Genomic DNA, 22896 nt, shown 5'->3' on the forward strand with positions numbered 1-22896 from the left:
AGTTTTTAGTTGTTTTTTTTTTTTAAATATGGCGGACGTGATAGGATGTGCATGATAGTTCTGAAACAAATTAATTAGGATCCAAGCAATTTGTTTCTGTAGAATTGATTATTCTCAACAATGATTAGCATTTTTTGAGGGCCTAAATATGAATGAAAACGCACCAAACTTTGCACACAAATCAGGCATTGGTGAAAAATATATTTTAAAGTTGTAAAAGTAGCGCCTCCTACATTCGATGTAAATGGCAGAAAATGACATTCTAACCAAAGTAATAGAGCATCATAGAACGGGTTGTGTTCCATTTTGGAGGTTCCAGTCCAACACTCAGTCAGTCAGTTTGTTTGTAAGGCTTAAGAAATTAAGATTCCAGAAAAAAAAAAGACAATTTCCTTTCTTTAGTGACAAATATTTATACAAAATACTGTAAACACAATTTGTACAGTTCATTAATGGGGAAACTTTGTCGTAAATACCAGCCACTAATATGAAAACATTTACCTTGCCAAACATGAACAGAACGGACATGTAAATGAAACCAAAAACATTTACAACACTTGGTATTTGACCACAAAGCCGTTGGCAATCCACAAAGTTGACTTTCGAGATGTGAGCAACTAAACATTGGATCGAAACAAAAGTGACCTTCATCGCATCTTTTTATGGATGTGCTTAAATATACAAAATGACCGTTTCAAAAATGGTATCAAACATCCTAATGAAAAGCTTATCAGACGTCCTCATGAATGTTTGCCTTTTAAATACACATCGTCAAAGTGGAATTGACGGGCGTGATGTTTGATATCTGAAGGGTTAGCTGTAATAAGAGCTGTGAGACCAAAACAAACTGTTGCATAATAACAGCACGAATAAAATGCTGCACTTAAAAAGCCTTCTAGAATTTAAAGCAGAGGCACAAAAAAAAAAAAAGAACACAGCAAAAACTGTCCACTATTCATTTTTGCAGAAAGTTGTTGATTCAACACTGCACATAATCTGTGATGCCTTTGGATGCCACTTTGTGTGATTTATTAATGGGGAAAGAGTAGTACGGTCTCTCTTTGAGTAACAAGACGGATGACCTTTCGATGAGCAGTGATGACAAGCAAAGAGAAGCAGTCTTTTGTTCTTCCGCCTGCAGGATGATGTCGTCACCGAACGCATAACCTGAGCAACTTGAAATGGTTTCCATTGGCAGATTGCGTTGCTTTGTCAAAATGCGCTATTTTCAAACGAAGACGTCCTCGCTTCTTAGATGTCCGTGTTATACCATGGTGTTGCCCTCGCTCGCTTTGTCCACATACTGAAAAGAGAAGAAGGCAATTGTGTTGAATTTTGGTCCAGATCATTAAAAAAAAAAATTATCATGGCTTGTTATTGGGTTGTCTTTCGGTTTCTGGTCACTAAAAAGACTTTAAGTTCTATAAATGATGTTACCCTGTAGTTGTCTGCATTCCCCGTGTATGCCTTAAAAGTTAATTTATTTATATACAAAACATTAAACTAAAATAAATTCAGTTAATCTATCACATTTTTGTGATCTAAAAAAAAACAACACAAAATTATTTCAGATTTTTTTTTCCCCACCGTTAAATATGAACTAGAATCTTGTAACTTAATAGCGGTGAGGGTAAAAAAAATAAATCAAATAAATTCTGTCTATGGTGGGGGCGGGGCTTAAGATGAGTACATTTACCTGTGACGTCAACTTTAAAATGACTGATTCACCCCAAATAAAGTTTAAACGTTTCTAATCATTTGAACCATGCAGCGTAAAAATTTTTTTTTTAAAAAAGTTAGAAAGATGCAAAAACTAAAACGTCTATTTTAACAAAGGTGTGTTCTACATCAACTTGCATTTAAATGCATGCAAGGAAAATCGGCAGTGACTGACCACGACTGCTGATTATCCTACGAAGGCTTTGAAAAACAAAAGCACACAAACAGTCATCCCAAATGGATTTTTATTTTCCCCACCAGTGGTGGGGCATGTTGATGAGTTTGAATTTATTGATTGCATCTGCTTAAAATACACAGTGAGGGCTTTTTCAACATCTTGATTGTTGTGTCGTTTTGTGCCCGTTTTAACGGTTGGTTAATACATAGTTTATTACTAAACTAAAAGCCATGCTACGAGCAACCGTAACAAGACGCGATACATTTGGATCACACTTACTGCACTGATGAAGGGCAAGTTTAAGATGGAGCCAAGGACTGGTATCCTTCTGATGAAGCCTATTACAACCGGGAAGAAGCCTCTGGACCAGTGAGAGAAGGGGAAAGATGAAAACAGAGACGTGAGTGTTGGTATTTATGATGTTATTAATTCACGATTCTGAATAATAATCCTGGACTACTTTTGTGCTATTTTCTGTGTGTTCCAAGTGCAGGCTTCACAGTTTTTGGCATCCTCTTACCTGAATAAGAGGAAAAATCCATATACCTCCAGCACAACACCAATTATGGGCCAACCGATGAGCACAACAAACACGCCACCTAGGAAGAAACTGGTGGCTTTCATTTTGTGCTTTTGGAAAAAGAAGCGGAAAGTCCTCTCTAGGCCAATGACAAAGGCAAGTCCAGCAACAAACAGAATCTGGTCGGCATAAAAAAAAAATGCAGAATTAGAAAACGTAAATTAAATGTCAACACTTTTGGTAAACACGCAATGCAAAATACACACTTACGTTCCCAATTGCCAGGAGTGCTTTGTCAAAGAACAGGATCATCCCAAAGAAGAGGAAAAACACGCCAAAGCCTGTTAATCCCATTCCGATTTCTGTTGGGCACACACACACACACACACGCATGTTCAGTTCTCGTGATGGGGGGGGGAAATGCTGTTGGTGTGGAGCAGCTTTGTGGTTTGAGTGATATGAGAACGCTTCATGCTCAAAATCTGTCACTACCTCTTAACTGTGACAGATGACTTGTTCACAGGGGCTTAGTGAACAATTATTTCAGACCAGACGTTTGATTTTTTTTTTTTAATGCAAACAAAACACTCTTATACTACTAACTGTATGTACATAAAATTTGCACAGTGCTTCTCACTATTTGCATCCGACTGATTAAAGAACTGCAGTTAACTCGCGTTAAATAAAAACTCCAACGCTTGCTCAGACCAGCTAAACTGGAACTAAAGCTTACTCCACTGGTACAACAACATTTTACAAATAGGGAAAAATGCTCTATAAAAGAAAACATTGGGAAACTGCAAGCATCATAATGTTTCATTTGTTTTTCCAGCAAAAAAAAATAAAATGCACGTTTTATCATAAGAACCACAACCTTGCTACCTAATATATGAAAAACAAACACTTTTTTAAGGGTGCTACGATAACATAATTATTAAGATGTAAATAGTTTAAAAACTCTGAAGTGATTAAGGGTTGTGCAAATAAACTTGACATCAACAGGCAACTGTGCAACGAACCACAAATTAGTTGTTTGTAATGCAAACATTTAAACATTACAATTAATCAATTCCTCTGGCAGGCGTGATTTTTATTCATGTCAATATTCACCCCCCCCCCCACATTCCATTTTCAACTCGTTTTATCTTTAACAGTAAGCAGAATTCAATTTAAAATGATTCCAGAGTAAATGCAAAGATTTAAATGGACTATTCTCCCTATTCTCTGGATGTTAAAAGCAAGTTAACTGAATGCGTAATCAAAACGTTTAACAAATTCACTGAAGTGTAACGTAGGCATGGCTGGTGGTGGCAAAAATGAGAGCTAGCATTCCTAGCCTCAGATGCTAACAACTAGCTCACGAAGCCGGTTAGGACAAAAAGGGGAAAGCTACTTGGATGATCAGCAATCGAAAACCTTACTTTGCGAGTCCGTTAAGGAAATCATCTTGGCACTAATTTGACTAGTATGTGTAAAAATGAACTAAAAAATTTAAGTTTTCATATAAGACTATTTAGGTTGACAGCTGCCACTGCAGCAACAGCCACGTCTTCCGGAAACACACCCTCGCTCCATGACAACTTCCGGAATAAGATCGTGTTGCGTTCAATGCCGCATTTTCTTAAACACTCACCGCACGCTTTTCCCGAGCAAATTATACATTTACACATCAATACGACACGAAATAAACTATTGAATGTATTTTAGCGATTATGTAAATATAATTGCTCGGATTTCTATTTATTTGAGTATTTTTGTAGTGTTTTAGTCGCTTGACTTGTGTTTTTGAATGTACGTGCTGTAAAGTTTTTTTTTAACCCGATGTGGGCACAACAAAACTACCACTTTGATTTACGTATTAACATAGCGACATTTTATGGTTACATTTTTTGTGAAATAAAAGTTATGGCTTGGTGCAAGCGATACCTACAAATTTTATGAGGCTGAATCCATTCATATACTTTGGTTTAATGGTAATGGTAACCTGCGAGTCAGTATCCAGGGCAAGATTCGTATATCAATCAATGGAGCGCCATAGTAACCGGCAAGAGGGTTCAGCAACAAGGAAAACAGTCTGAACCGGGTTTGAATGTAAGTTCGAGTTTCCATAAGTATTTTCTTTTTCGTATAACTAACGTTGCCTTCGATAGAGTGCATTCCTTTCTTTAACGTGATGCTAGTCTAGCTAACTTTCTGCCTATGTGTACAATCTTCGTCGGACAGTGGTTGAATTCAACGTACTGAGCAAAAGGCTAAAATTTGCCCCTTTTTTTTTTTTGACTAAAGGGTTAAGTTTGAGATTTAATCTGGTAAAGTGATGGTGATTTTTTTTTAAAATAAGCGTTGTAGAAATGATCACAGATCAATTCCACCCTCCTGACAATCTTCTTTTTTTTTGCAGGATTCATATTTGTGATTTCACAGCATGGATTGTCTTGATCAAACAAATGGTGAGTCTGATATGTTACAGCAACCACAAAACGTTTGCATGCTGTTTGTCCCGAGTGGTGTTACTTTCCTCTATCAGGATTGCGTTAGTTAGTCTCAGCTCCAAACCGTGGTATACCTTCATCGAAATTGGATAATTTTTGAAACATTTTCGTTTTCTGCAACAGGTTAATTAATTGGTTCCATTTCATTGTGCTCTTTTCTAGATGTCCAGACAGAGTTGGAATCCGTGGAAGCTGAGCTGGAGCTGGTGGAACTACAGATAGAAGAGCTCATTGAAAAGAAAACGGAATTGACTTCCCGTAAAAATGCGCTACTGTGCAGGCTGGAGGAGGCCTGTGATGCTGCATCATCCTCATCTCATCAGTCTTCCAGAACTGCCTCTGAAATGAGTGAAGAGGAAATGCAGCACTATGATGGCACAGGTACCTTCCACACGATGACACTTCTAAGAAAGCAAGCGTATTGAAAGAGTTGGAGGGAGGAGGCCTTTGCAACCTCCATTCCCGATCTACGGCCGGTCCAATTTCGGAGGGCAACACATCCTTCACATAATTCATCTGCAGTTTCTCATTTACTGTCCCACGTTTCACCTTTTTAGATTTTCCTTGGTCCAAAAATGTGATGCGGCACCTGAAGGATTCGTTTCACCTTTCCGAATTCAGACCCCTGCAGCTTCGGACCATCAATCTGACGCTGTCTGGAAAAGATCTATTTGTAGTGATGCCAACAGGCAAAGGGAAAAGCCTCTGCTATCAGCTCCCTGCGCTCTGTTCCGACGGTATCCTAAGATCCGAGCACGATTGATGAAATGCTGTCATAATTTATAATGCACACAGGTAAATTATGTCTGCGTGTGCATTTTAGGTTTTACATTGGTTGTGACTCCCCTGGTGTCGCTGATGGAGGATCAACTCATGTACCTGAATTCCATTAAGGTGGCAGCTGCGATGCTCAATGCTTCAAGTAGCAAGGTAAAAACTAAAGGTCATATTCAATTTTCATTCTCAGCGGACAACACTAAAATGACTTTTCCCGTTTGAGTCCACTTGACCCAAATAGTACCCTGGTCTCATCAGACCACAAGGCATACTTCTACTAAATCATGTCATAAATCAAATCCTCAGAAGTGTTTATTTATTTTTTATTTACAGGAGCACTCTAAGTCAGTTCTAGCTGGTATGATAGACACAAAGGCCCCATTTAAGATAATCTACGTGACTCCTGAGAAAATTGCCAAGAGCAAGATGTTTATGTCTCGCCTGGAGAAAGCCAACAATGCAAATCTTCTGAGTCGTATCGCTGTCGATGAGGTGCACTGCTGCAGCCAGTGGGGACATGACTTCAGACCAGGTAACCACTTCAATGTCATGTGAAAGGAGCTCCCGGCGAAGATTTTGAGTTTTGCTCATGCTTTCTGCAGATTATAAACTCTTGGGCATCCTGAAGAGGCAGTTTCCAAAGGTCCCAGTGATTGGGCTTTCGGCTACAGCCACCAGCAACATCCTCAAGGACTGTACAAAGATTCTGTGTGTGCAAAACCCAGTCACGGTCACGGCATCGTTCAACCGCACCAATCTTTATTATGAGGTATGCACTTTTTAATCAACCTATCAAGAAACAGATGAATTATGATTTTTTTTTTTTAATTAATTTATTTTTTTTAACATTTTATATTCAGTGTTAATTTACTGATGTGCCATCTCAATGCCTCTCAGGTCCGTGCCAAAGTCTCTGATGACAAATTAATAATCGACATTGCCTCGCTGATAAACAACCGATACAAGAATCAGTCAGGTACTGCAGATAATGAGACTAGTAAAGCTAAAAATGCTCAAAATAGATTTCCTTTTATACCACAGGGATCATCTATGTGTTCTCTCAGAAAGACGCCGAGTCAGTGTCCTCTGAACTTCGACAGAAGAACATTTTGGCTGCTCCCTACCACGCCAATTTGAGCCCTGACGATAAGTCTTGCACTCATCGCAAGTGGTCATCCGGCAAAATTCAGGTAGTTGTGATTTACGAGCCTGGCCTATTCCAATCTCAATGTTGTGTTGACTACACCTAATAAATGATTTGCCTTGTAGTCATACAATTCCGCTCAAAAACACTTTATGTGGTTAGTCATGTTGGACCGCCACTCGTCAATTTACTGTTTCTGCCAATAGGTGGTGGTAGCCACAGTGGCATTTGGCATGGGGATAGACAAGCCGGATGTCAGGTTTGTCATCCATCACACCATCAGCAAGTCAGTTGAAAACTACTACCAGGAGAGTGGACGGGCAGGTACAGTCCTAAAAAAAGAACATTCCCCCAAATGTGAAGTCATTGAAATACTACTTTTCACTAATCTGATTTAAAAAAAAAAAAAAAAAATTTCCAGGTCGGGACGAACGTCCAGCTGACTGCATCATCTACTTTGGCTTTTTTGACATCTTCCGCGTCAGCTCGATGGTAGTCATGGAGAACGTTGGTCAACAGAAGCTGAATCAGATGGTGGCTTACTGCCTGAATGTTGACAGGTAACAAACGCCTTCATCCTGCTTTACACGCCGTTAGACAGATCATGTGATCTGTCTTTGCGGTTGGCAGGTGTCGTCGGTCCCTGTTGGCGCTTCATTTCGATCAAGTGTGGGACGAAAGACAATGCAAGCAGATGTGTGATATGTGCCGCGACCAGAGAGGTTTGTGCGTGCGAGATGATAAGTCAGTCACGATTATGTTTTTTTTTTTAAATTTATTTTATTTTTATTTTATTATTTTTTTTAAAGCGCATGATAATAACGTGGAATCCAGCCCTTGAGGAGGATTCCGCCGCATATCACCTTAAGACTGTAACGTCTTCCTGAAATCCCTTCAAAGCGTTTTATCCTGTGCGGGAGTGTTCTTTAATCATTTTCAAAGGATTGCCCACTTGCTCTTAGCTGCCAATAAAATTTGCATTAAGAACCGTGAGTGACAGTGGTTGAAAAAAATTCCATTTAAAAAATTATTTATATTTGCATATGTTTACATTGAAATGTGTGATTTTTTTCTGATAAATCATGCAACTAAAATAATTATGATAAATATTTAATGCTTATATAACATAAAAATACAGTATACCATTTTTTCCAAAAATGCTGGAAATCCATCCAAAAGTGATTTAAAAAAAAAAATAAAAAATAAAATAAATATATATATATATATATATAATTTTTTTTTTTTTTTTTTTTATTGCTTTATTTACTTTCATGTAACATCATCTCCTTCCAATTCCTTATTAAAAAGTTGTATTTTATAACTGCTGACCAACAGCCCATTCTGATCAACATCTCCTCATCTTCAGCCGTCATCTCGATGGACATCACCAAACATGCCAGGGAAGTGGTGCAGATTTTGGAGCTTGCGGCATCCATGAATGAGAAACTGACTCCGCTAAAGTTGCTGGACGCCTGGAGCGGCAAGGGCCCCGCCAAGCACCGGAAGTTAATGGAGATCACCACACTGTCTCAACCGCAGGCTCAGGATGTGATTGTCCACCTGCTGCTCCAAGGATACCTCAAGTAGGAGTTTCCAAACTAAGTACATATTAATTTTTGTGTGTTCGTTTCGTGCGTTCTGGGGTGAGTCGATACAAATAAATTACTGCATCATGCATATCTGCTCTCTTCACGAAACTGCTTTTCAAAGGTCTTAGAGCCACCAATATGTTTTTGTTTTTAAAATGATGGCGTTTTGCTCCTCTTTCACGACGAACCTCTAATGTCCTTTTTTTTTTTTTTTTTTTTTTCTTTTATAGAGAGGATTTTAGCTTCACGCCGTACACAACTAACTTCTACCTATTGCTCGGCCGCAAAGCTCCCCTGCTGAAAAACCAAAATTGCATGCTGAGCATGAAGATGCGGGTGGCATTTTCTCAGTCTTCATTGGTGAGTTAAAATTGTTACTTCGACCGACATATGCATGCTCGTTTTTCTGATTTTTTTTCTTCTGAGCTTTTCTTAACTCTTTTTCATTAAAAAAAAAAATCATGATAGCAATAATATTCCTGTATAAAAAAATATATATCGGCAATTAACCTGAAATGCTCCAATAGCTGCAACTTAAAATTGTGGCTAAAGATGTACAAATTCTGTGTTGACCGACGCAAAACATTTTCCAGTTAATGTCAAGCTCAGATTTTCATGCTCCTCCTTTTTTATTTATTTATTTATTTATTTACATTATTTTATTTTATTTTATTTTATTTTTTTTAACTCTTTGTGATTGCAATTTTGGTGACATTTAATGGCCTTTTGCTCATTTTCTCTAACCACTTTCTTCCGACTTTCATCCATATCACATTATTCTAATGTCTAAGGTAAGTAACCACCGAATCAAATGCTACATTGTTCTGACTTTTGTAGTGTATGTATTTTCTGTGTTTTATCTGTTCCGTTGTATGAAGTCACACTCGGCTGCTTAATGTAGATGATTATTAATCACCAAACTTGTAATAACTGCATTTATTACAGGGATTGCTAAACTGAGCAAACACATTCATTATGCAGCATTTAATGTCAATTTATGTAACATTTTTGGTTTGCAATATGCGTCATTATAATTCACTTAATGAAAAAAAATTCCACCAAGCATCATGGAAAATGCTCAGCTTAGCAATCATCCTCGTATACAAGTTTTTTTTTTGTTTGTTTATTACCCTTTGGGCTGGTACTCTGTTGTCTACTCCCTCGAGGAGTTGAATTTGGTAAAGATTGTCGTCGTTAATGGCCAACAGGTTAAAACACAGAGCGGCCGGGGAAAAGCCAAAGTGGTAAAGGGATCAGATCAAAGTCACGGAGAAGCTCCAGTGTCCAAGAAAGCCAAGAAAGAGCTCCCATAGTCCCCCCCCCTCCCCCTGATTCCATCCAGAGGAGAAGCTGACTAAGTACTAAGTTCTTTTTTTTTTTTTTTTTTTTTTTCCCCCTGCTCGTCGCATGGCCATCAACAGACACTGGGATGATACAACTTTAAGTATTAAATTACTAATTGGCGCTGACATGCGATTATGATTTTTGCCAAACTCTGGAGCATGCATAAACTAACAATTATGTCTGAAATTGGATGCTTCTTTTTTTTTTTTGTATGACTGCTGAATAAATTGGCAAAACAATCCCAAAGACAAATTGGAAAATATTTATATTGGTATATATCAGCCGGGTTCACACGCTTGTATGGAAATCCAGAGACTAACATTCTAATAATCACAATTGCTCTCCTTATGATGTTTTCTTTTCACAAAATAATGAATCATTGTATCCACCAGTCTTAACACCTCTTGAATGCTGTGCCATGTCTCGAATGCAATAAAAATGTCTTGCTACCGTTTCTCCAGTTCCAGACTGACACTGATTTTCATTATGACAGGATGCGCCAGCTCCTAATGAGGAGATCATTGATGAGGTCTGTCTCGCCTTTGTAAAGGAAAACAGCTGTCCTCCCCAATTGAAACTGAAACAATTTAAAGCACACGAGAACTTGTCGAGGAAACTTAACGTAAACCCAGCGGTGAAAACGGACAATTATGCTGGCGGAGGAGACAACGGGACGGTCTGCATGCCTCAGCATGTAGTTGAAGTGAATGTCGAAATTTCTACGCCGGCTCAGTCGGGTTCTAAACGAAAATCCACCACTCCTCAAAGAACGAGAAAGAAACCCCACGCAAATGTTGCCGACCCGCCTACCCACACAGTCCCCAGCTCTCCATCCCAGGCTTCTTTTATTTCCGACACTGCCGCCGAGGAGCTGCGCGACCTGCGGAACCACTACAGGAATCAACTTCGGAGAATAAACTACATCTCCCATGAGTATCTGGGGCAGGACAATGAGTCGGGGCTGCTGGCTTGTATCCGGGAACCTTTCAAGGCCCTGCGACTTCCCCGCAGGATGACCATCACGCAGACGGCCCGCAGCTTGTGGACGCGTGTCAGCAGTCGAAGGAAGCTGGTCCACCGGTGACCATGTAATCATTTTTCTGTCGCAGCAAAATAGTGACGCACTCGGCAGTGTATGCAGTTAATTTAGAAAATAATATCTAATCGATTAGAATTAGAATCACAGACGTTTATTTGGTGTACTCGATGCCATGGTTTCACTGGAACTACGATATATTTGTTTTGTAAAAACGACACTTTGAGAATTGGCACTTAGCTGCTTTGTTGCCAATAAATATCTGACTTTCATATGACCTGCAAAATAATTGATCGGACCATTATTTGAAATTGATTAGAAATCGACAATGGGGCCCTTAAACTGGTGTCAGTGTCAAGGTTGGCCAATCATAAGCATCTCTGTTTTTTTTTTCAGGGTTAAGAAGCAAAAAAGTTGCAGGACATCCATTGAACAATAGCGGGCTGCGTACTAATCCCTGCGGGACTCCGTAAGTGACATTACAATAAATCTTCATCAGCTGCACCGTTGTTAAATTCAAGCGAGTTTTTAAAATCGTGATTGTTGAACATAATCCATTTAATAAGAGTTTTACGACGGCTTAGTCATAGAACAGATTGTGTTTTACACCTGATATGGGATGCAATAACTTACTCCTGCACAGTCCAGCCAGTTGGATTTAAAATGCCTTGCAAGGTTTTATCCTCCTACTGTCGATTTTGGATTTTCAAGCCGGTAGCTCACATGCAGCTTCAATCCTTCGCTCTTTTCACGGACTGACCTCTGGCCGTGCTCGTCTCCGGAGAGGGGGCTTTCATCACTCTAAATTGATTATTCACATTGCTGTCATTTGAAATATGGACTACATCCACATATCGTGTGCCACATATAAAATAAGCATTGGGGAGGGGGCGATATTCATTTCAAAAGGATGCCAGAGTGATAGAAGCTGGAGGGGGCGATATAAGTTTGAAGAGAAAAAGCAGCCAGATGCTAGGTACTCTCTGCATTATTCATATATGCATCCACCATGTTGTGCTTTTAATAATATATAAAAAAAAAGCAAGCCGATAGTATCTTATACTGAATGAATGAATAAATGATCTTAAGATTAGCCCATATTTCTCGCTCGCTGTCCTCAAGGATCATTGAATATTAATTCCAATGGTGTTCTTTTGCTGGATGTTTGCATTTTACTTTATCATATCTCCATCCTAAAAATAACCCCCGATTAAAAATACAAGCCTAGAGAGCAAACAATTCAGTTGTGACTCAAACTTGAGATATTTAGTCAAGGGCACCTCATTTGCCTGGAAGCAGTTTTTATTTTTTTTTATTTTTCTTGTTTATTTATGGCCGCTTCGGGACTCCAATCTTCCATTACCAAAGCACCTTCCATCCATTAAAAAGAAAAAAAATCCTTATGTACAAAGTACCTCGCCTTAGAGACAGGATAAGAAGCTTGGTCATCCTGGAGGGGCTCAAATGTAGAGCCGCTGCTCCTACGCAAAGTGGGAAGCCTGATCAGCATTGAAATCGAAGAACAATAAAATCTGGAAATAAAACAAACGCTTATTAACCGTGCAGCCGTTCCATTTGAACATTATCACGATCTCAGACGACCAATCCGACATGACAGAGTTTAAACAATTTCAAAACATTTTACACGCTCTCTTAACCTTCATAATATTTTATTTACTATTCCGATTGCGTTCTACCCGACGTCTCTGCCTCTTCGCAAATGAATCCCCGAGCGTGCCACAGTCACAAATACTCAACAACACAAGTATAACGCAACATTGCCGCAAATTCTCCTGGGCTGGCCGTGCTGCTGCATCGGTTTTAGAAACTGACATCAAATATAGTTTATAAACTCGCATAGGTTTACCTCGCCTGTGGAGGAAAAAAAAAAACAAAACTTTCAAAGGGCCTTCATTCATCCTCCCAGGTGGCTTAGCTGCATTCCTCCCAGCCAGTTTCTCAACCTCATTTTTATTTATTTATTTTTTTCAATAGATTATTGCCGCATTATAAGCTATGTATGTCCGAACGGATATTGTTGATAGTGTGAATCCATTTTACATTGCTATATCAGTCAGTTCCAATTAAACGCAATCTCCAGGAAGACGGCGCTCAATCAGGAGGAGAAAAACACTCGAAAATCCTCAAGCCTCTCTTTGTGATGTCTCAAGTTCAACCTTGTTCAAAATCAGAATACAGCTAAATTATTCATTGGCGAGAGGCTTCATGTCAGTATGAGGTAACGCTTGGACTCAGCTTGATGCCATTCTTTCTTTTGGAGTTGAAAGTGGAGAGTGGGAGTTTTTGCCAGGCACACACAAAACTATGATTTAATAATTGAAGTTTGTAAAAAAAAAAAAAAAAAATCCCCCATCTGGGCTGTTAATTAAATTCAGCATCTTAAATGTAAATATTAATTTTCTGAACAGGACATGCTATTCAGTGCAACCTTGAAATTCCTTTTCCCCTTGTCATGTTTGCAGGTGATGTTGTCTAAATAAAATCCCAATACGCTAACTTGCCTTTCAGTATTTTATAGGAAGCTCCAAAATGAAGAGTAGAAAAAGCAGCGCTGAGTCATCTCTTTGTTAACGGAGGACCGGAGAGCTGCTTAAGAGAAATTCAATGTATGTATAAAACGGGAATGATCTTCCGGCCAGTCGCTGATCCTTCGTGTAAAGCATTTGCATCACATCTTCCCGTGCGCTACTTCCTCTCCTCATTTTGATTCAGACTGCAGCCCTCCTCTTCCTTCCTCTCCCATTGAGATGATTGCATAGAGCACGAACGAGAAGCAGAGATGAGCAAGGAGGCCTGTGAGCTCCGAAACAGAATTAGCGTATTCATTGCTCATCGCTGAGCTTTTGCAATCATTACGCCCGCCGTGACGAGCTCCCCGGGAAAAAAAAAAAATAGCGGTCACGTCTTCATTTCCAGTCAAAGGCGAGAACGCGTTTTTTGAAATGTCTCATTAACACCTGCTTTTCATCATCAGTCTCCGTCAAAAGCCGTGGCGACATTTCATCTAAAAGCTACTGAAGTACAGATTTCATTTTGTGGTAGATTACTCTCAGGATGGATTCCTGTGTGATTAAATGTTTTTTTCTTTCCAGTTACCAATCATCCACTGAAAACGTTGCCGAGCCCAGCCCACAAATTGCTCCTGTACAAAATCCGTTGTGAAATGTTGAATTCCAAGCGCTATTATTTGCTTCCCCTTCAGGCTGTTGGTCAGCAAATAACATAAAAAATCAGGCATTTGCAATTCTAGAAAAATTGGCAGAATTTTGATTGACACATCTGACATTTTATTACATTTGAAAGACTGCTTTGCCTCGGTAAGTGCTGCTGGATTGGTCAGCAGCAACAAAAAACTCAGCAGTTGCCAAAAATATTCTTAAATGTCACTGTTAAAAAAAAAAAAAAAAATGTTAAGCAGGGTTGTCAGTATCTGCTGAATTAAAAGTTGCTTTTAAACTCAAGTAATAGTCAATAGTCAAGTTTACTTTTGAAGTCAAACAATCCAAACTTGTATTTATTTTTTTTATTGTATTTTAATTTTATTTTATTTTATTTTATTTTATTTTATTTTATTTTATTTTATTTTACATAACCCCCACAGGAGGTCTCTCTGGTGGAAAATATATGTTCTGTGACATTTCTTCAGTTGAAAAGTGTGAATTTTTGCAAGCAGGCTAACACTGTTCTCATCTTGCTGCAGGAGGCGAATGGCAGCTGCAGTCAAGCTGACGTTCTGTCTTTTGCAGTCGCTCATTATCCTGCAAACGGGAACGGTGACACTCCTCATAACAAAGCAAATATTTGATCAAAATAGGTAGACTGTAATAAACGCCTCAAAAATCTTGTTAATCTCGTTTAAAAAAAAAAAAAGACCATTAGGTGATATACAAAATTGCATCAGTGCATGTTCACATTCTGTCTCTCCACAGAGCACACTACAAGAAGACGCAACAAATAATGAGCCCGGGTTAATTAATAAATCCCACAAGACTGCCAGGAGAAAGAAAGACAGCTGGTTCCCCAGCAGGTGGACTGCGGACCTCCGTTAGCGACGTTTCGATGCCTGGTCAGCCACCCGCGATGATGATGACGACGACGAAGCAAACAGAGCATCGTTTTTGCCCGCGGTCCGGGTTGCATCATGTTGAGTTGTGCAACAATCAGCTTCAGAAAACAGGTGAGCCGTGATTGGTCGTTGTGATGTCATTTTCAGTCGACGGAAAGTGACAAAAAATGGCCGGCCCTGGTAAACGACGATTTTTTAAAAAAGTATCGGTGTCGTGGTATCGATGCATTATTATGAGTACAGATATGAGTAAGGGTGCTGATATTTCTATCTATATTGGTGCAGCCCCATTTTCTCCGCCCATTCTCTTCCACTGTGGCATTGTCAAGGTAATATAGTGAGAAGAATGTATTTAGTGGACGATTTATGCAATCTAATCCTCCATTTAAATGGATTTCACTCGACTGGCTGTAATCCTTTTGCACCGAGCTGGGACACACTGGGAGGCTGCCCTCTACTTTTTTCGCCTGTCTTGATCTCTCTCAGACATCGTTTGGCTTGGTTCGGCTTCGATGCACAGCTTGATTATAATTGTTTGGCCTTTTTTGCCATCAGTCCTGGAAACAAGGACGTACTTTTAACGTTACCTTGTGCTACATACCTTTGTGAGTTGTCACAGCTTTACATTGACCTTTGCTGCAGTGCATGTTTGCACAAATCTGTGACGCTCTCAGTGTGCGTTTCAACCACAGCATGGTGCTATGTGCAAAGGCAAAACTCTCAAATTAGTTTCCCTTCCTTATTTCCCTCCAGTGTGACCTCGATGGAATTATAGGTCATGTGAAAACGTTTCCTGAATTGATCTTTTATCTTCCATTGTATTGTTTCTGGTAATAGCAGATTTTAACTTTATTATCAAGAGAATAAAGTTACAGCAGCTGGTAGGTTTTTTTTCTGCAAACTCAGCATCTCCCTGCTCCATTCGCTGTCATTTAATATACGACAATATTGACACTAGCTGCAAAGTTAGGTGGAAGTTAGGGCTGCACTCTGAGTGCTTTTTCCATCCATCAAAATTTTTATTTCGAGACGAGTACGCGGAGACCTCGGCATTGTTATGCTCTTGAGGTCATGCGATTTGGAATCCGACCAAATATTTCGGGAAAATAGGCCTCTCGAGTCATTTGACACAAATGGATTTGACCTCAGCACGTCAGCTTGACATTTGCCGAAAGGAATGTGAAGAGGAAAATAACCAAAGAAGCGGCAAAAGCTCTAGGTGCGGGGGAATGAAAGGATAAAAACAGCCCCATTTATGTGACAGAGACTCTCCACGCTTCTCTTTTTTAGCCAGTGATACATATGAAATAATGAAAGTCGATCGGTATTATTGCAAAACACAATATGCTCCATTGATACACGTTGGCGACAGGATCTCATCCTCGATTTGCTAATATTTTTCAGTTAGATCTGATCAGAATTTCAAAATGCAACAAAACTAGTTTAGTGGCGTTCAACCGCGTGGTGCGGCGGACCTAAAGTGACCAGATGGCAGGAGTTATCTCATCCTGTTCGAGTGCCAGTCTTAATCACAGATCTCTCTATACTGCTCACACACATGGAGCAGCTTTTGTACAGACACCACACAGAAGTAGGATTACCAAAGACTCCTGCCGGGACTTGATCTGCCTTGTTTGTGTGTTTCAATGACGCAGAGTCAAGAAACAACACAGTTTGATAAGTGAGCAAAAATGATTGTTTTCTAGTCGCCTAGTTTGCAATTGTTCGTCAGTTTTAAAAACCTGACATGGTTGGGTTCAAGAATGTAAACTAGGTTATCGGTTTACTTTAGGGGCCGTCTCTGTGAACCCCCCTGACCGCGGTCTTGTTGCAACATTATATGGTAACGTAACGAAGATAATTAGAACCCAGTGGGTTTTGGCAGGCTTTCAGCGGATTGCGTAATCATGTTTGCCAAGATAATCTACTTCGCTTTCGGAGAAATCGCACTGGAAAGATGATAAACACGTTAAGTTGAAAGCTTTATTTTATTTATTTTTTTGTTCTTCTTAAAAATATCTCAACGCAAAATGTGCTGACCGCAAATTTATTACTGCAATGCAGATTGCTTGTTTAGAGGGAAGTGATTACGGTTATTTATCTGTTCTGCGTCTTTAATTCCGGTCCGACGCAACGTAATTTACCCATATCACGAGGAGCGCCAGTAACAATGGGTCGTATTCATCAACTGTCATGAAAAAAAAAAAAAAATCGGGCCTTTTCACACAAGGCTTGTGGAGAAAAATTTTACTTATCAACTCTCCAGAATGTTCTGAAAAGATGTCATTTCTAAGTTTCAATTTATTAAAACGACATCTTCACTTTGAAATCTCCGTTATCGTTTGTTTGTTCTGCAGATTTACTGCTAATTAGTCACATTTTTTTTTTTTCTTGATTAAATATCAAGTCCGCATGGCAGATTTTGTGGGTGAGGCAACAAAGCAGAGTGGCAAAAGGTGCAACAATCCACACGTGTGCAACATTCCCAATGTGTGGCCTGGATCTTCCTCTTACTATTTGACCCCACGGTGTGAGTAGCGGGGGGAGGTGGATAGGGTGTGCCTGTGAGTGTTTCCAGTTTGTAAGCAATTCCAGACCTAGAGGATAAAGTTAACAACGCCTGTGTGCTTTGTCCAGCCTTATGAACGCACGAGTATACTTAAAAGAATGGGGGAAGGTCTGTTTGGGGCGGGTGAGCGATACTACAAGTAGGCTTGTATGTGACCTCCCATGACAGCAGGCAACTTTTCATCCCAGTGCATTTTTACAAGGGAGGCAGAACACACAATTGTGTGGCGTTGCTTATTCCGTCATTAATATATTCACGATGGTTATTCTGCCAATAGAGCTTGTGTTAATAAATGTGTCTCCTTAATTCTTTTAATGTTTATTTGGAGTAATTATGCACCACGCGTCGGCCCGCCGGGCATATTCCGTGTACGCCAGATGGCCGATCCAGCCCTGCAGTGGAGTCACACATTGTTGCTCGGGCTATGGGAAGTCGCCCTAGCTGTGTGTGGGAACGGCTACCATTTCGAACAGGGCAGACCTACTTCCACATCTGGCAAAAAAGTTCCACGGCCGCGTAACTCGATCTTTTTGGCATCTATTAAATAGATCAACTGAGAATATACAGTCTCCTGTCAGTTGTTCTGACTAAAGACTTTACGCTGCCTCCCAGTCAGTGGTAGGTCAGATTTTTTTTAATTATGCTACTGCTCTATAAATCAGTGAATGGCTTAAGTCATGAATACATTAAAGAAATGCTCATGGAATACAACCCACTTGGGTTGTGAGGTCAACAGACTCAGGTCAATTAGTGGTGCTCAGAGTTAAAAAAACAACAACAACAACAAAAAAAAACATGGTGCATCAGCATTCATCTGTTATGCTGCCAACAGGTGACATTAGCCTGAAGTGTAAATGCTTCATTCAATCAATTTTTCCATTTTCTTTTTTTAACCGTGATAAATTGTCTAAAAAATATAAATGGAAAATACAGTACAGAAATATTTAAGCCTTTTAAGGCTCTCAAGTCATACTTTAACTACCCAATTTTTGAGCAATCCAGTAATATGATGAATAAATGAGCAGAACAGTGCATTTTTGGAAACTGTGCAATGTACGTGGTATTAAATGTCTTCTGATGGCTTGATTGTGAACACAATGGTCTGATTGGAGATCAATACAGCCGGAAGGGAAACGCTCCAAAATATCCACTGACAGACAGTTTGTTGAAAATGAGCCCCTCATTACTGGGCATAAGCTCAGTAATTAGATTGCATTAGGGCTGAAAGAGAGGCTTGAGGATTAGTTAGGTCTGCTACCAGCTGGAGATATGCTTTAACCTGAATAAGGTGGGCTGCTGTCTGACGTGTTAAAAAATAATAAAAATACAGAAAATATATAGTAAAATAATTAAAACGTAAATAAATTTCCTTTATAATACATAAGTTTGGGGTTTTTCATTACAGTTAGTTTTTATTTAGTTTAAACCTTTCTTTTTTAAATTCAGTTAGTTTTAATTAGTTTTCAGAGCACGTTTGTTTGGTTTCATTTAATGGGTTTTAACATGCTTTGGTTTAATTTATTTATATTTTTATCAGTTTTAGTTTGAATATCAACTTGCGAATGTCACATGACCAAAACAAATGAGCCGCAATTAGCCGTTAACAGAGTAACTGTGACGTCATTTTCAGTCGACACCAATGGCAAAATGGCCGCCCTCCTAGATGGATACAAAAATTGGGTGAATTTTGGTGCTTAAATCATATTCCCACACCTATAATTCTCGTGTTTAATGAGCGATTTTATATTTTGCTCTCTTAATAAATTAATTTGTATGCGCTGCACGTTTGCCCAACTGCCAAGACGTTCTCCTTAATTGACGCGCATACTTTCACAGACTCATTATTTATTTAAAGGCGTAAACTCTCCAAGCACAACTTAAGTCTTACGTAATTGTGAAAAAAAGGGGCCCGCCTCCTGACATTTGGCTGAAATCATTTGCTGCTGTCTCTGTCTTCCAAGGCGCGTCCCCGCCTGTTGGCTCGACGCGGACGCGCGCACCCCAGCCCCTGTTTGAGTGTGAAGTCACCCGCAGCTCGAGAAGCTTTTCGGCTAGACATGGCGGCGGATCCTAAACCGGACTGGCTCTCCTGTCTTCCCCCTTCTTGGAATTACGGTGTCACCCAGGATGGACGTATATTCTTCATCAAGTAAATACCTTGCGGATACGTGGATTTATAAACGCTCCTGGTTATTGATTCGTCTAATCTTTTTTCCTCCGACGATCTCATCACCCTTTCCTCTCCGTTTTCTTCTGTTAACAGCGAAGAAGCCAAGAGTACAACCTGGCTGCAGCCTGTTACCGGAGAAGCTGTTATAACAGGGCACAGAAAAACTCCAGGCAAGTCGTTGTCTTTTTTTTTATGTCTTTATAACGAGCTCGTGATGGCTAGCGAAGTTGAGTGAAGACCTCTGCAGCAAAGCAACAAGCCTTCTCTTCTCTCCTCTGGTAGCCCCCCTCACGCGCGGCGTCCCCCCTCCTCATAATCCACCTGGCCACTTTGCGACACACTTTTTAAAAGTTCCGTCACGTAGGCGTGCGCTGATGTTGCAAATTCCCCCGCAGTGCCACTTGGAAAATACATTTTCGTCCCTGTAGCTCTTAGCGTCGAGAAGCTGTCACGTAGGCGTTATGGCAAAGTAAAACACATGTGTAGGGCAGCGAGGCGAACAGCTGGATGCTATGCAGAGCGCGCGCAAAAAAAAAAAAACACCGATTGAGAAATCGGGATGTGGGTGCGGAATTGTGAAAGCACACACACGCATACGCCAAATGAGCTCTTTATCGCTCAGACGCTGCATCACATGCGAGTGTGCATTGGTATGCATCATCTCCCTGCACAGCTGTAACCCTCGTCTGATGTATCCCTCCTTACTACCCTTTACAGATTTACCAACCGGATGGGAGGAAGGCTACACATTTGAGGGCGCTCGCTGTTTCATCAAGTGAGTTGGGATTCCCAAGAATGATGAGTGATGCAGAAATGTATAGGCTGCTCGTCGCAGTAGCCATCTTCAGTCGGCGAGGGGCTGCTTTGTTTGGTAGGCAAGGCAGATATTTCCCTCCTGTCTTCGCCGCCCACCGTGCTTCCTCGCCGGCTCGCTGGAGGGTTACATGACTGTTTGTTCCCCTTTAACACGACATTCCCCGTGAATGAACATGGCCTTCTCTTTGTCCGCTGATGTTGAGGCTGTCTGCGGTTTATCCTCTTGATACACACGCACTTTAGTTCCTCAAAACATCTTCCTTCAATAGACAGTGTGTCTAACTTGATGAGTTGACAACCGCTGGGAAAAAAACTGTCGGAACTGCACATTCTTCGCTCCATAGATGCCATTGTTTACAGAAGCGTGGGACTGTCAATGTGGAGTAAACACTTTTGACTAGGCCATGTCGTTCGAACGTACTGGTGGGCTAAATGCGAAAAATCTTTTTTGGAAGCGTGGAACTGGCCAAAAAAATAGTTTTTTGACGCTTAGAATTTAATAATGCACAAAACAATATTCAGTATTAGCAGCATTTATTGGAACAATGTTTACTCACACTCAACTACGGAGCCTATTTGACCTTTGTTGCTAACCAAAAAAGCAGCAATGACGCACTTACCGTTTCAGAGCTGCCAACTGTTACAAATAATCAGTATTTTGTGACAGTTATCGCTGAATGCTCTCTTGTTATGGGCTTAACACTGACTGTTACGGATGTAAAAAAAAAAAAAAAATCATGGGCCACATTTCTCAAAAATGTTAAAATCTAACAAGAAATGCTTGATAGATAATTGCGATGTGTTTTTTTTCAACGCGCCGCAGACGCAGCGTTCTACTGCCGGTTCCTGTTAACTGACGGGCGGTGGAAGCTAGTGGACACGTCCGGCATTAGCAGAATGCTAACGTCTTGAGGCTAACCCTCATCTCAGGTGGTAGAGTGGTCGTCCGCCAACTCGAAGGTCGTGGGTTCAATCCTCAGAAGACGTAACATAGATATCACAATAATAGAACAAATAGATGACAGCACAACATTTTATTCACCCCCAAGAAAAAAAAGTAGACGTGCATTACCATTTTGAAAGCAGACGTCAGGTTTTGGAAATCCTGTTTTTGTCCAATTGGGTGACTTTGCCTGCACTGACAGTTCGACCCATGTTTGTCAAGCGAGTGTGACTCAGAGCTTCGGTTGAGCTGAACAGGCTCTACTTGTTGGTGTGCTGTGCTTTGCGCAAACGTGTGTGTGTGTGTGTGTGTGTGTGCGCTTCCTGTCTGGGCCTATTAGCGTGTCTTGTGTGCATTTCCATATATATTTATCGGACCTGTTTGGCAGCCAAATGACCTCTCGCGGGATGATTATGGATCCATTTGTTCAATGACTTTTTCTGGCTAGCTTTGCTACATGTGTTCTGTGGCCATTTTGAAAACAGCAGCTGACACATATGGTGAGCTAATATAGCTGCGCTAAAAATAGCACAGAACCACTGCTCATCGGTATGTATGAATGCATGTAGAATGCACAAAGGCACGCATGCACACAGACAGGTAAATAGAGCATGTAGCACGGGAACCGGAAAGGTACCATCACTACCTGTAGCTAATGGGATCGCCATTGTTACAACGCCCTACTTGAATTAACGTCATGCGAAATATCTCTCAATGAGATGACTGCCCGGCTGGACCAATTTATTTTGTCTTTTCACGCCTGTTAAGACAAAGTAGCCATGCTTGTACTTGAACGCGTATGCTAATGCTAGCTTTGGTTTCTGATGTACTTTAGTTATGCCTCATTGAAAAGAATTTTAGATATAATGAAAGAATGGAAATGGAATTGTTAAAAGTTGCGACCCTTCTTATTGACGCTTATCAGAAGTTAAGAGTCAGCGGCAGTTCATTTGTTCACACGGAGACAGAATTGAATTAAAATGAGGCTCAAGTAATAATATGGATATTTGACTTTTTACTTTTATTTTTTACTGCTGTGGTTAAAAAAAAATGAGAAAAGAGGACTCCACTTAAAGATATTACCTGGCACCAGTCACATGGGCATGTTTTGGATTGTTTAGCCTGGGGGTGAGGCAGAGCTCGCTGAGTGGTATTCTAATGATTTTGTTAGAACATTCAGCAGACATCATGGAGACACAATCCAAGTTGGTTTGTCTAATTTGTCGAATCTTGATCCTGACGATAGAAATGTGTCCAAAGCTGTGACGATCTGGACATTAACGTTAACTTGCCGAGAGGATGCATTTCGTGTTCCATTTCTTATTTACATAGTACATCGTGTCTGTTTAGAAAGTCTTTCCCAAGGTCTTTCGCAGGAAACTGTGTTGGTTGCCAAAATTTTTTTTTAAGGCATTTTCACTGGTTTGAAGCTCTGCATGGCTAAATTATTTCTCTCAACCTCAAGCGCCTGCAAGACTTGTTTCATGTACTGCCGTTCTTGTGCACTGGAGA

The 22896-nt window shown here is 40.2% G+C and overlaps 3 protein-coding genes across 14 annotated transcripts in view; 2 read left to right on the top strand and 1 right to left on the bottom strand.

The window, feature by feature from the left end:
• Window positions 1-383: 383 nt before the first annotated feature.
• On the bottom strand, window positions 384-4016 carry golt1ba (golgi transport 1Ba). Of its 2 annotated transcripts, none has more exons than XM_088281562.1 (5): window positions 3839-4015; window positions 2688-2779; window positions 2418-2596; window positions 2177-2258; window positions 384-1303 (listed from the first exon to the last, which is right to left on the bottom strand). In XM_088281562.1, the coding sequence occupies exons 1-5, from the start codon at window positions 3861-3863 to the stop codon at window positions 1265-1267; spliced, it is 417 nt and encodes a 138-aa protein (XP_088137688.1). In that variant the 5' UTR covers window positions 3864-4015; the 3' UTR covers window positions 384-1264. The 2 variants fall into 2 exon arrangements, with proteins under 2 accessions (XP_088137688.1, XP_088137696.1); XM_088281570.1 differs by lacking the exon at window positions 384-1303 and adding an exon at window positions 1897-1920 and having other exon boundaries at window positions 3839-4016.
• recql (RecQ helicase-like) lies at window positions 4005-14264 on the top strand. 3 transcript variants are annotated; one of them, XR_015839768.1, is made up of 17 exons: window positions 4005-4508; window positions 4819-4867; window positions 5072-5290; window positions 5467-5646; window positions 5733-5839; window positions 6020-6218; window positions 6289-6455; window positions 6584-6662; window positions 6728-6876; window positions 7037-7154; window positions 7252-7390; window positions 7461-7552; window positions 8197-8413; window positions 8650-8779; window positions 10257-10851; window positions 11196-11268; window positions 13329-14264. XR_015839768.1 is itself a non-coding variant. In XM_088281549.1 (16 exons), the coding sequence occupies exons 2-15, from the start codon at window positions 4843-4845 to the stop codon at window positions 10845-10847; spliced, it is 2412 nt and encodes an 803-aa protein (XP_088137675.1). In that variant the 5' UTR covers window positions 4005-4508; window positions 4819-4842; the 3' UTR covers window positions 10848-10851; window positions 11196-12989. The 3 variants fall into 3 exon arrangements, 2 of the variants coding, with proteins under 2 accessions (XP_088137675.1, XP_088137662.1); XM_088281549.1 differs by lacking the exon at window positions 13329-14264 and having other exon boundaries at window positions 11196-12989; XM_088281536.1 differs by lacking the exons at window positions 11196-11268; window positions 13329-14264 and having other exon boundaries at window positions 10257-11144.
• A 151-nt stretch (window positions 14265-14415) lies between these two features.
• The window catches only part of LOC148341407 (pleckstrin homology domain-containing family A member 5-like), a 35637-nt gene continuing 27156 nt past the window's right edge, over window positions 14416-22896 (top strand). For 5 of the 9 annotated variants that reach the window (XM_088281444.1, XM_088281470.1, XM_088281462.1 and 2 more), the window contains exons 1-4: window positions 14417-14997; window positions 19417-19604; window positions 19719-19795; window positions 20343-20400. In XM_088281444.1, coding sequence (XP_088137570.1) covers window positions 14962-14997; window positions 19417-19604; window positions 19719-19795; window positions 20343-20400 — 359 coding nt within the window. In that variant the 5' untranslated portion in view covers window positions 14417-14961. Of the gene's footprint in view, window positions 14998-16546; window positions 16568-19416; window positions 19605-19718; window positions 19796-20342; window positions 20401-22896 lie in introns of those variants that run through there. The other 4 variants (XM_088281525.1, XM_088281493.1, XM_088281452.1 and 1 more) reach the window with 3 other exon arrangements.

Source organism: Idiotropiscis lumnitzeri, chromosome 2, assembly GCF_059441095.1.
Source record: "Idiotropiscis lumnitzeri isolate Australia: NSW breed Sydney's pygmy pipehorse chromosome 2, RoL_Ilum_1.0, whole genome shotgun sequence".
Lineage (NCBI taxonomy): Eukaryota > Metazoa > Chordata > Actinopteri > Syngnathiformes > Syngnathidae > Idiotropiscis > Idiotropiscis lumnitzeri.

Excerpts from the sequence above, each read along its gene's own strand:
- golt1ba (XM_088281562.1), bottom strand. The coding sequence starts at position 3,863 with ATGATTTCCTTAACGGACTCGCAAA. Across the intron at positions 2,597-2,687 it reads CACTCCTGGCAATTGGGAAC|ATTCTGTTTGTTGCTGGACT; the intron begins GTAAGTGTGTAT and ends TATGCCGACCAG. Across the intron at positions 2,259-2,417 it reads GGATTTTTCCTCTTATTCAG|AGGCTTCTTCCCGGTTGTAA; the intron begins GTAAGAGGATGC and ends TCACTGGTCCAG.
- recql (XM_088281549.1), top strand. The coding sequence starts at position 4,843 with ATGGATTGTCTTGATCAAACAAATG. Across the intron at positions 6,877-7,036 it reads GGTCATCCGGCAAAATTCAG|GTGGTGGTAGCCACAGTGGC; the intron begins GTAGTTGTGATT and ends TTCTGCCAATAG. Across the intron at positions 8,414-8,649 it reads CTGCTCCAAGGATACCTCAA|AGAGGATTTTAGCTTCACGC; the intron begins GTAGGAGTTTCC and ends TTTCTTTTATAG.